General features: G+C 36.3%; 1 protein-coding gene across 1 annotated transcript in view; it reads right to left on the reverse strand.

The window, feature by feature from the left end:
- The window catches only part of NELL2 (neural EGFL like 2), a 363,516-nt gene that overhangs the window by 219,080 nt on the left and 132,141 nt on the right, over positions 1–12,295 (reverse strand). The window contains exons 10-11 of the mRNA XM_047066347.1: positions 8,652–8,743; positions 4,483–4,585 (exon numbers count right to left, since the gene is read on the reverse strand). Of these exons, the coding sequence (XP_046922303.1) occupies positions 4,483–4,585; positions 8,652–8,743 (195 nt within the window). The remainder of the gene's footprint in view (positions 1–4,482; positions 4,586–8,651; positions 8,744–12,295) is intronic.

Consider the following 12,295-nt stretch of genomic DNA (forward strand, 5'->3'; position numbering starts at 1 on the left):
GGTGGAAAGGCCAACACTTTCATCTCATGCTCTGCTCCCAGGGAATATTTAGTGACCATTATTGCAAAACTGACTTTTTTCAGATGTGAACGCGGCATCCTTAGCACTAGGCAGATAGGCCTGGAAACTGGAGGCCAATTATATTACAAATACATTTGTCACAACATATGAGTAGGTGTTAACTCAAAATTTAAGCCTTAAGAACCTGACTTTTTCTAGTTTAAAAGTCAGGGAATGCCAGGAAACGCATTTGTTTATTCTATATATTTGAAATCAGAAATTAAAGCAATCTTTATTATAAATGGTGCTTAATGTTTCAAGAAGAACCGACTTGTCCAATCTTAGCATTATGTAAGCTAGTAGTTCTATCATGGCTGTGTAAAAAAAAAAAAATTAATAGGAGAGGTGTTTTTTGTTGTTGTTTTGTTTTATTTTGTTTTAATGGTGATACCATGGTTCCATTTCCGATCAATTATATTAGAATCTCAGGGGGAGGAGATGTTGGTCACAGTATATTTCATCACTGTATTTTGAGTGTGTTGTGTAAACACATTAATTTTTAAAACTATAAACAATATAAATATAACAATTTTTGTAGCTAGCATTTCCATTTCTTGTTTTTTGCAATATATCAGGGCTCTGTTAAAAATAAATGGATGTGCTCAAGGCTTCTTTTGACATCTGAAAGGCCTTATCTCAGCTACTCACTCAAATCTTGTCCTAGCCAACCTTGTCTAATTTCTAGACCTCTTGAGAAGCTGTTTACCTCCCAAATCTCTAAGTAGCTCCTGGATACTTCCAGGGGATTAAAGATGGCCACAAATTTTTAACACTCTTATCATGATGGGGTCTATTACCCCCACCCCTCTTGATTCTGGGCTGGCTTACAACTCTTTCGACCAGAGGAATATGGTAGAAGTGATAATGTGTCAGTTCCAGACCTAGTCTTTAAGAGCTCCAAACCACCATTTAAGAAGTCCTGAGATTACATGCAGAAGGAGAGGGTTTCAGATGTACCCAGTCTTCCTGTCATCCCTACTGAGATGCTTAGCATATAGTGAGTATAGTGAGGCCATCTTGAACCTTCTAGCCCAGCCTAGCTGAGTGACCCGAGTTAACACCATGTTTCAAAAGAATCACCTGCCTAAATGCCTAACACACAATATTGCAGAATATAAAATAATAGCTGTTGTTTTAAACCACTGAGCTTTGGGGCAATTTAGCATGCAGGAATAGCTAGCAACTCCAAATGTAGTCTCACTGACCAGTAATATCAGTATCATCTGGGAGCTTATTAGACACACAGGTGTTTTTGGCTCTGAGCCAGACCCACTGAAGTAGGATCTACATTTTAATAAGATCCCCATGTCATCTGATGCACACTGAAACTTGAGAAGCACTGGTTTAGTCTACCTTTGGTTGCCAAAGAAACTCTAGTCAGGCTGCAGGGTGCGTCCAGCTCCCAAATCAAATGAGTGGAATGTGCATTCTTTTTTTTTTTTTTTTTTTTTAACGTTTGAGAGAGACAGACAGAGAGCGAGCAGGAGGGGGACAGAGAGGGAGAGAGGGAGACACAGAATCTGAAGCAGGCTGTCAGCACAGAGCCTGACATGGGGCTCAAACTCATGAACTGTGAGATCATGACCTGAGCTTAAGTCGATTGCTTAACCAACTGAGCCACACAGGAGCCCCATGTGCATTCTTGATTCATATCAAGTTCCACACATGCTCTGTTCAAGATGCTGGCTCAGGCAATGTGAAGATGAAAACTGAAATGGCCTTTCTATCTACTTGATATAATCTTTTTTAGTAGTGTTCCTTAGCTGCTGAGAGCTGTTTTGAAAACTTGAAAGTGGACCAATACTTGGTAGACGAAGTCTTAAACCACTTTGAAATGCCCAAATAGCCTTTCACAGAACTGAGACTTTAAAACTCTTAATTGAATGAATGGATGAAAAAGCTAAAAGGAAAACAAAACAAAACAAAACTGCACCACTCTGTTAAAGATGGGGGCCTGGGTGGCTCAGTGGGTTGAGTGTCCAACTCTTGGTTTCAGCTCAAGTCATGATTTCAAGGTTCATGAGATTGAGCCCCACATCGTGTTCTGTGCTGACAGTATGGGGCCTACTTGGGGTTCTCTCTCTCCCTCTCTCTCTCTGCCCATCTCCCAGTTGCTCTTTGTCTCTCTCTCAAAATAAATAAAAATAAAATTTAAAAAATGGGACAGGGATATTATGTCTGCTTTTAATAGACAAGATATAAAAGAAATATAATGGTACATGTTTTATAGTTTCTTTTTCTTTTTCTCCCCCCCCCATTTAAACTTTCCTTTGCATCATCATAAAAGCCATTATTCAAAAAGAGCTAATAGGTCATACAGGGCAGTACCCTATACAGTACCAACTATATCAATTATGAGCATCTACAACATCCCTGGTGTCATACTAGGTGTTAAGGATATAGAGGTGAATATTAAGAGCTAGCCCTGTTCTCATGGTGCATAGTCTAATAAAGGAGAGAAATTCACAAATGATAATTTCAATAAAATACAGACAGACCCAACTTAGGATGGTTTGGCTTGTAAGTTTTCAACTTTATAATGAGCAAAAGTGATATACATCCAGTAGAAACTGTACTTTGAATTTTGAATTTTGATCTTTTCCTGGGCTAATGATAAATGGTACAATCCTCACTCGTGAGGCTGGTAGGGCCAGTGAACGACAGCTCCAAGTCAGTCATGTAATCACAAGGGTAAACCACTGATACAACCATCTTGTACCCATACAGCCATTGTGTTTTCACTTCCATTACAGCTTTCAATAAGTTACATGAGATATTCAACAGTTTATTATACAACAGGTTTGGTATTAGAGGATTTTTCCCAGCTGTAAGCTAATGTACAGGCATACCTCAGAGATACTGTGGGTTCAGTTCCAGGCCACCTCAATATAGCAAAAATCTCAATAAAGCAAGTCAAGTAAATTCTTGGTTTCCTTGTGCATAGAAAAGTTATATTTATACTATATTGTAGTCTATTAATTATGCAATAGAATTATGTCTAAAAAATGTACGTATCTTAATTTTTAAATGCCCCATTGCTGAAAAATGCTAGCCATCTTCTGAGCTTTCAGCAAGTTGTAATCACTGATCACAGATCACCGTAACAAATATAATAATGGAAAAATTTGAGATATTGTGAGATTACCAAAATGTGACACAAACATGAAGAGAGCAAATGCTGTTGGAAAAATAGAGCCAATAGACTCACTAGACATAGGGTAGCCACAAACTTCAACTTATAAAAACACAATATCTACAAAGTACAATAAAGTGAAGCATAATAAAATGAGGTATGCCTTTCAGTGTTTTGAGGACACTGACTATAGGCAAGGCTAACCTATGATATTCAATAGGTGAGATGTATTCAGATGCATTTTTGACAACAATGTTTTCAACTTATGGGGTTACAGACACATAGCCACATCATAAATCAAGGAAGACATGTACAGAAAGGCACATATAATCTTGCTACTGGTAAGGATCTTAAAGAACTGCCCATCATCAATCTTTTAGTTTAATTTTTGAATCTACAATAAAATACCAAGTTTTAGAATTTAGCATAGAATATTAAGTTAGTGATGGGAAACTCACTGCCTCCTGAGGCAACCCACTGCATGTATGAATAGATCAAATTTTACTTTTTTCTTTATAGTTAACTGAAAATCTAAGCCCTTTCTACTTATTGGTCCTAGGCTTATCACCACAGAGGCAACACAGAATGAGCAATGCATGTCTGATGGCCTCACACTTTTGAGGAGCATAGGTGTCCATGAGTGGGATGCCTGGGTGGCTCAGTTGGTTAAGCGTCTAACTCTTGATTTTGGCTCAGGTCATGATCTCACAGTTCGTGAGTTTGAGCCCTGTGTCGGACTCTGCACTGAACAGTCCAAAGCCCACTTGGGATTCTGTCTCTCCCTTTCTCTCTGCCCCTCCCCTGCTTACACCTGTATACTCACTTTCTATCTCAAAATAAACACCTTTAAAAAATTATGCAAAGTCAATTACAAAAATAAACAAAAGAAAAAGAGTAAACCAAAAAAACCAACCAACTGAAAAACAAAAAGAAAAAAGAGAAAGAAAGGAAAAAGAAGACTAATAAAATATCTCAGCCCCATTGTATCAATTTCTCCAGCAGTGTCACACTGACTCAGAACCAGCACACAGAGAGAAATTCAAAGACCCAGAACCTGAGATAGGTATAAGACATATAGCAAAGATGTATGGAAACACCTTGATTTTCATTCAATAATCATAATAAATATTCTGTGACTACCTACTGTCTACTAAATTGAGAAATAATTTAAGGAAATACTGTTATTCTTTGGAAATAACTTGCTTATAAAAATTTTTATTTCATGTCAGTTAAACTTGATTCCAACAATGACTCATGCTCATGGATCTTACTTTACAAAAATGTCTTACCTTTACAAACTTTGCAACAGCTATGAGACACGGTAATCTGATGAGACTCTGGACAATCCAAAGCAGGACAGCCTGAACTTTCAACCAGCTTCATGGTTTGGTCCTATTAGACACAGAGAATAAATGCTTGAAACTTCTGGATTAGGACTTACTAAGAAGTTCCCAGGTCCAGCATCTTAGAGGACTCTGCTTACACAGGAGTAAAATTTTCCTCCTGACAACTTTGCACAGGTCACAGGCTCACTCACAAATTAACATTAAATCGTAATTGGAAATCCTTTAAAATGGATAAGCAGCTCTTAGAATAGGAGCATACTACATTGCAGCCATATAAACAATTTGTCAAACATCTAAGGAATCCTGAAAATTTCCTTTAGTTTTACAACACATTTGCACATCCAGATGACAACTGTGGTACAAATACAGCTTAAATTAGATCAGAAGCTCACTGTGAAAAATAAATAAATCAATAAGTAAAAACTGAGCCATTTCAATATCCTCTTTCAAAGTTTTCCAAACTGTTATGAAGAGATTCTCACAGGCGATTTTGGTATAGAGAAAAAGAAGGCAGAATTTGGTTGGCTTCTGTACTGTCAACCTCCTATCTCTTAAGAACAAAGAGATATAGTCATCAACTATAGCAGCATATAAGTAATAAAATAACTGTTGGAACTTGTAGGCTTCCATTTTAATACTGTTCAAAAGCTTAGTTAGCTTTTTAGATGTCATTTCTATTAAGTACTACTCTTACAGAAGAAGTACTCATTTCAACATCTCCTCTTCCTGTAGTATCTATAAAAAAGAGATTATAATGATTTGAAAATGATCCTATTAAGAAAATGGCCAGACCATACAACTAATTCTACTTCTGGGTTTTTTTCCTCAAAAAAACCCAAAAACACTAATTCAAAAAGACATATGCACCCTGATGCTTACTGCAGCATTATTTACAATAGCCAAAATATGGAAGCAACCTAAGTGTACATTGATAGATGAATGGATAAAGAAGATGTGAGACAGACAGACAGACAATGGAATATTACTTAGCCATAAAAAAGAATGAAATCTTGCCATTCATGACAACATGGTTGGACCTAGAGAATATGGTGCTAAGTGAAACATCACACAGAAAAGACATACCATATGATTTCACTCACATGTGGAACCTAAAAATAAAATAAACAAAAACAGAAATAGACTAATACAGAAAACAAACTGGTGGTTGCTAGAACAGAGGGGGTCAGGGGATGGGCAAAATAGTTAAAGGAGATTAAGAGGTACAAATTTCTAGTTATAAATAAGTCGCATGGGTGAAAAATACAGCATAAGGAATACAGTCAATAATATTGTAATAGCATTGTATGGGGACAGATGATAACTACACTTATCGTGGTGAACATTTCATAGTGTATATAATTGTCAAATCACTATGTTACATACCTGAAACTAATATGATAGTACATGTCAACTACACTCACAAAGAAGAGAAAGTAGTAGGAGACATGTATACAGAGGTGTCAAATGCTAGTCTTCCTTTGGTTTGACAATAATGCCCACTTTGGGAATCTTATTTTCAGAACCATAATGTTTTCTGGGATTAACTATTAAAGTCATAGACGCCCAGGACATACTTTCAAGGCCACAAAACTGAAAATACAGGAACAATCAAGGACTAACCTTGACAGCCCAGAAAACAAAAGCTTGAGAGAGCTGTCAATTATGTAAAGGTATAAATACAGAAACTACAGGGCCCAAAGGGAGAAGAAACAATGGAAGTTCTTAGTGTAAAGAGTTTAGTCAAGGACTGCAGAAACTTATGATAATCTGGTGTACAATCAATAGCCACTAGCTACATGGAGCTCTTGAATACTGTAAACATAAAATACAAGATCTGAAGGATTAGTATGACAAAATAATGTGCAGTATTTCATTAATAATTTTGATTACATATTAAATGCTAATATTTTGGATATATGGGGTTAAATATAGAAAAATTAGCCTAATAAAAATGATTATTTGTGGCTTATATATTTCTATTGGACAGCACAACATTAGAGGGTAGGAAATGATGCCTTTTGTTTGAGTAAATAAAAGGTAACATTTAGGGTGCATGGGTGGCTCAGTCGGTTAAGCGCCTGACTTTGGCTCAGGTCACGATCTCACGGTTCGTGGGTTCGAGCCCCGCGTCGGGCTCTGTGCTGACAGCTCAGAGCCTGGAGCCTGCTTCAGATTCTGTGTCTCCCTCTCTCTCTGCCCCTCCCCTGCTCTCACTCTGTCTCTATCAAAAATGAATAAATGTTAAAAAAAATTTTTTTTAAGGTAACATTTGTCCATTCACTCAGTATTTACATTCAGAGTATAGGCATTTCCAGAGTTGTTTATATACAGACTTCTCAATAACCCAATTTAAATGAAATCATTTTATAGCTATCTTAAAATCAAATTGGCAACAATTTCAGTAACTTTCTAAGCCATAATTATCAGTATTATAAAACACAGTGATCAGATGAAAAGAATACACACACACGCACGCACACACACATTGAGAAGTTTCAAATGCCTCAAGATTTTTAAATTTAGAGCTGATGTTCCAAAGTTAGAATTTACCAGTAGAAACCAGCTGAGAAACGTTTTCTACTTTCCTTGAAGTAACTTTTCTCCAATTCCCTTTTCTTTATTTGGAATTACTAGATCTCAAAGTCTTCCAATCCTTGTATTTATAGTGGGACCTACTTCACTCAAAACAGTGTTGGGTGTAGGGATGCTAACAGGGGAAAATCCATCTTAAAATACAGGGTTGGGGTGCCTGGGTGGCTCAGTCGGTTAAGTGTCTGACTCGACATCAGCTCATGTCATGATCTCACAGTTAGTGGGCTGAAGCCCAACGTCGGGCTCGGCACTGGCAGCCTGGAGCATGTTTGGGATTCTCTCTCTCTCTCTCTCTCTCTCTCTGCCCCTTCTCTGTTCTCTCTCTCTCTCTTTCTCTTTCTCTCTCTCTCTCTCTCTCTCTCTCTCTCTCAAAATAAATAAATAAACTTAAAAAATTAAAAAAAAAAGACATACAGGATCAGTACTTCATGTTAATGTCCATATACCTTAGCTCCCTTGTCTTTAAGATGGGGACCTATCCACTACAGGAAAGCCAGCTTAAAGCCAAAAGAAGTGGCTAAAGTACATTATAATGGGAATGAGGAAATCAGACCTCTCATTTTGGAAATCAAATCTGTCACAGTCTTGCCTCTTTTATGTTTCCTCCTTGCTTATCCCAGAGGACTTCTAACCTAAGATGCATGAAGCATATAGCTGTCTTCTTTCAATTTATCTTGGCAAAATTCTTAGAATTTTCCTTTCCCTAACACTGAATAATCATATATACATGCTCACAGTTTATCAGTGGTGCCAACAGCATCTTCATTTTCTAGATAATCTGTGCATACTAAATCACCCCCAAAAAACATGTACAGGAAGCATTTAAAGAAAAAAATTAAGGATCAAATGTAAAGGGAACCCGAAGGCAGATACTGTATATGAAGTTTCCTTCAGCTGGAATATCGCTTGAAATATAACCTTATGTCAAGAAATATAACATTATAAAAAAGCAAAAATGAAAAGTTTTATGAAACCCTATTTACTTTTTCAGATAGTAGGTCAAGCAGCAGTGATAAAAAGAATGACATTTGCTTCAGAAGCATACTTAAGACCATGGCAGTAAATTTATAAAGAATTCCCCTTCTAATCACTTAAAATATTCTTACCAAAGGGATTAAGAACAATATCAGTCTTATCTGCATCCAAAGCTAATTTTAATTAGGTAATTTCTATGATTTTCCACTCAACTAAGTGATATTTGCCACATGGGTCAAAAACCATGAGTGACAACAGGCTGAGTCTAACTTTATCTACATTTTCTTCACAGGAGGGAGTTTGAATTTGGAAAAATAAGACAACTTCATAAAACGTTAATTGGAGAAAACAGCATTTTTTGTTTACTGGGGAAATTATTTTACAGCCATTCATTTATATGTTTGCAAAAATAATGAGAATTTCTATTTGAATTATAATTATTATCTTAATTTTTTTCTTTGCCTTAGAGGTTTTCAAGATATTATAAGGGTGAGGTTCTACAGAAATATTCACTGAGTTTACATAATAAAGAGGAGTTTCCTTACCTTACATTCATAGAGAACACACACTCCAGAAGAGGAATAAACTGTATTTCTTTCTCCTTCAAAGTAGGTCCGTCCTTGAAACTGGCATATTGCTTTGGAATAAAAAATACATATATATTTATTTTTAATTTTTCTTTTGGAAAAATAGTTGGGAGGTGTTCATATCATATTTCACATGGTCTTAAGCCTTTTCAAAGTGGCTGAATGACCAAAAACCTAAATTCAATCTAAACATAAGGCATATGTAGGACCCAGTTATTGTTATGTCCATTAAGTTCAGAGAGTAAAATAAGGAACAAAAAGATAAGGACAATGACAAGTCAGAAGTAGACTCTGAAAACACGAGAGTTGACTCATGCCTGCTAGATGATGCTCCGCTTAGGGGATATCAAGCAGGTGCTTGAAGCGGCTACAAATCATGGCAAAATACAAATATGAGAAAAGTGCATTTTTTATATACCATCACAGAATTCTAAAATAAAATTTTAAAGGCAGCTATTTTAACTTCTGCACGTACATTAAGTTTTGTATTTTATGGGTTAGCACTATTTAATTTGTAAATGTATGTAGGTTAGGGCACCCTACTTAGGATGCTGAAAAATCTTAATCTAGGTCTGCTTTGTTTCCATCACAGTTAGCTAAAATGTTACTAGAACTTCAGATTCAATAGGAAAAAATTTGTAATTAGTGAAAATACATAGAAATTACCAAATTTTTGAGACTTCCAAAATACTTTCAATTCATATAAACATTTCGTCAACAGAAATTGCTTGTTTTGAAATGAAGGTTTCATACCAGTTATGTTAATTCATCACCTAGAGACAGCTACCCTGGAGCTAATGAAACCAAACTTTCAGAATCCCCCTCTGGCTTAAACCCCTTTATCAGACTCTGAACTAACTTTTGTTTTTGCAATTATATATTGTTTTTCTTTTCTTTTCTTTTCTTTTTTCTTTTTTGATAGGGCACTCGATACTGTGGATGCTATGGAGCTCCATAAATTCTAGAAAAAGACCAGTGGAATGGATCATCTGATAAGAAAAGACTCCAGCAGTTTGTTGACCTTGTTTATTAAATCCAATTTTTAATTTTAACTATACAGACTTTACAAAACGGATGTGTACATTTTCTTTTAATTCCTTTGCGTGAATTTGAAGAAAGTCTCTCTTCATATTCACATATCCCTATAACCTTTAAAAGTATCAAGTTATTTTAGCACTTTGCTTTAATAAATATGATTTTTGCATCATTATTGTAAAAGAGTACCAAGTTGCCTATAATTGGTAACAAAGAAATTAGATAAATTTTATTAATATTAAATATATACATGGTTGTACAAATACTCATTTAAAGTGTAAAGCAAACTACATCTTCAGTGAAAACTTAATTATTTAGAAGCTGCACATTTAATGGAAAGCATTTGTGTTGTTAAAATGCTATCTTCAACTGATCCCCTTACTCAGCTTTTCACTACATAATATATTTCACTACATAATTTCACTACATATATTTCACTACATAATTTCACTACATAATATATACCACCAGTGAATTGATTTTGAATTTTTGGAGCATGCTAGAAAAGAATATAACTTACTTGCATAAATTATGTGACTTAAAGGCTGGCTAAAGCTTACACACTTAATGAAAATTCAAAATGAAACTAGAGAGGTGTCAGTTGTATACTATCTGTCATATTATGAATTAAAATAGCATGTGCATTTACTTACAGAACCTGATTGACTGTAAGATATATCTGTTCAACATATAATTTTTAACTGTGCTTTTTTTCTTATGAGATCCAGTAACCTCAAAACACCAAGTTCTGACCTAGTGTGTGTGCAATGATACTTAATAAGTACCACATTTTGTATGATCACGAGAAAAAATAAAACCTCCTTACTTCTATTAAGTACTTGCCATTTGAAGGTTTCTAAGCCTATTTTATTATATGACTTGATAACTGCAGCCTATTCAAGTCCAAGGGTATGTTGGGAAAAAAAAAATGATATTCCAAGTCTTAGAACAGAAGGGAAAGGAAACTGTAAAAAACACAAGGGTAAGTTCTCTGTATACAAAGTCTTATGATAATTTAATATTCATGTAGAGCAGATGCAGCTTCTGTTGTAAACTCTTAATTCAAAAGACTCAAATAGGCACCTTGTGGGACAATAGGGCACCAAATGGAGCCTGGCAAAGGGAGAAAGCCCAATAATGAATGAGATCACAATTGCTTCATTTCCTTTCAAGCAACGAGCACAAACAGGGTGAACTTGGCTTAGGGAGAACCCAAAGTGAGTGATTTTTGCCTTCTTTATTGATCAGTTGCTGCGGCCTTACCTAGTAAGGCTATCATGGTATATATATTTCCCCGGGTTCTTTAGCGGAAAAATGTTAAGAAACTTAGAAATTTTATAATCTTTCCTAAAACTACTTCAAGGAATCCTGGAAAAGCCATGAGGAAGTCTCTGGGACTTAGGAATAAGTTGAAGGAGTAAAAGTCATATTAATTTATTAATACATTTAACAGATATGTACTGAGCTCTTAGTGTATGCCAGGCAGTCTGCTAGGTAACTAAAACTTAGAGAGGAATGAGACATGATGCATGCCCTTACTATTCAGTAGGGCAGACAGACTCATCCACAGCTAACTATAATAAAAGACAAATTGAAGTCCTATACTTGAGAAATTCACAAGTTATATGTAAACACAGGGGACTGAGTGGTGAACTTCTGCAAGAGGACAAAAGGAAACAAATGGGCTGGTGAAGGACTCAAGACTGGCAATAGCGGGAAGTTATCACCACCATAGGGCTGAGGAACAAGGGCAGGGACTGGGTTTTACTGGAGCCTCGTCTGGGTCAGCATTATGGGGAAGAGATGCCTAGAGGGAACCATAATCAAGAGAGACACAGCAATTGCCAGAAATGCTGCCTCGTGCAGGGAAGGAACAGGGAAGAAATGTGGCCAACTCTCTCTCCTCCTGCCCTCTAATTTCCTGCCAGTGCATCCCATTGGCAAAGCCTATCCAAAACCTATTGGCAAGGATACCAAGGCAATGCAGTAGGCTCCTGGGGCACAGAGTAGGGCAGGGAAGGAGAGGGAATGGAAGTGGGATAATGAGGCACCCGGGAATGACCAGCAACCAGCACACGTGGCTATCATATTAATTCACTTTCAACCATGAAGAGGTCTCATTTACAAGGGTAGCTTGCTTAGAAAAGCATTAGAGAGTGGAACAGAGAGCAAATAAATTTGAAGAGAAAAATAGAGACATTTAAAAAAAATGCAGATCCACTTTAAGGAAAAATGAGGTAGCTTCTCAAAATGAGGTCCACAGGCAAGCAGAAGGCAAGATGAAGGAACTAAGTAAGCTCTGGAGAAATCAAGTGTCAAAAGAGAGGTGGGAAAGCAGATGAGGGCTATGCCTGGATTTTAACCAAGGCCAGCCCCTGCAAGCATTAGAGACAGAGCTTTGGAGATCATAATCACTGTGGCTACCACAATACTGTAAAAAAAAAAAAAAAAAAAAAAAAGAAAAAAGAAAAAAAGAAAAAAGAAAAGAAAAGAAAAAAGAAAACATCTCTAGAATTCCTAACTGAACTGTATCTGGCTGCTTACTCTTCCCCAATAGAGCATGAAGT

This window comes from Lynx rufus, unplaced genomic scaffold, assembly GCF_022079265.1.
Source record: "Lynx rufus isolate CCGP_SWC_20201006 ecotype Redwood Valley unplaced genomic scaffold, mLynRuf1.p SCAF_7, whole genome shotgun sequence".
In the NCBI taxonomy this organism is placed as follows: Eukaryota; Metazoa; Chordata; class Mammalia; order Carnivora; family Felidae; genus Lynx; species Lynx rufus.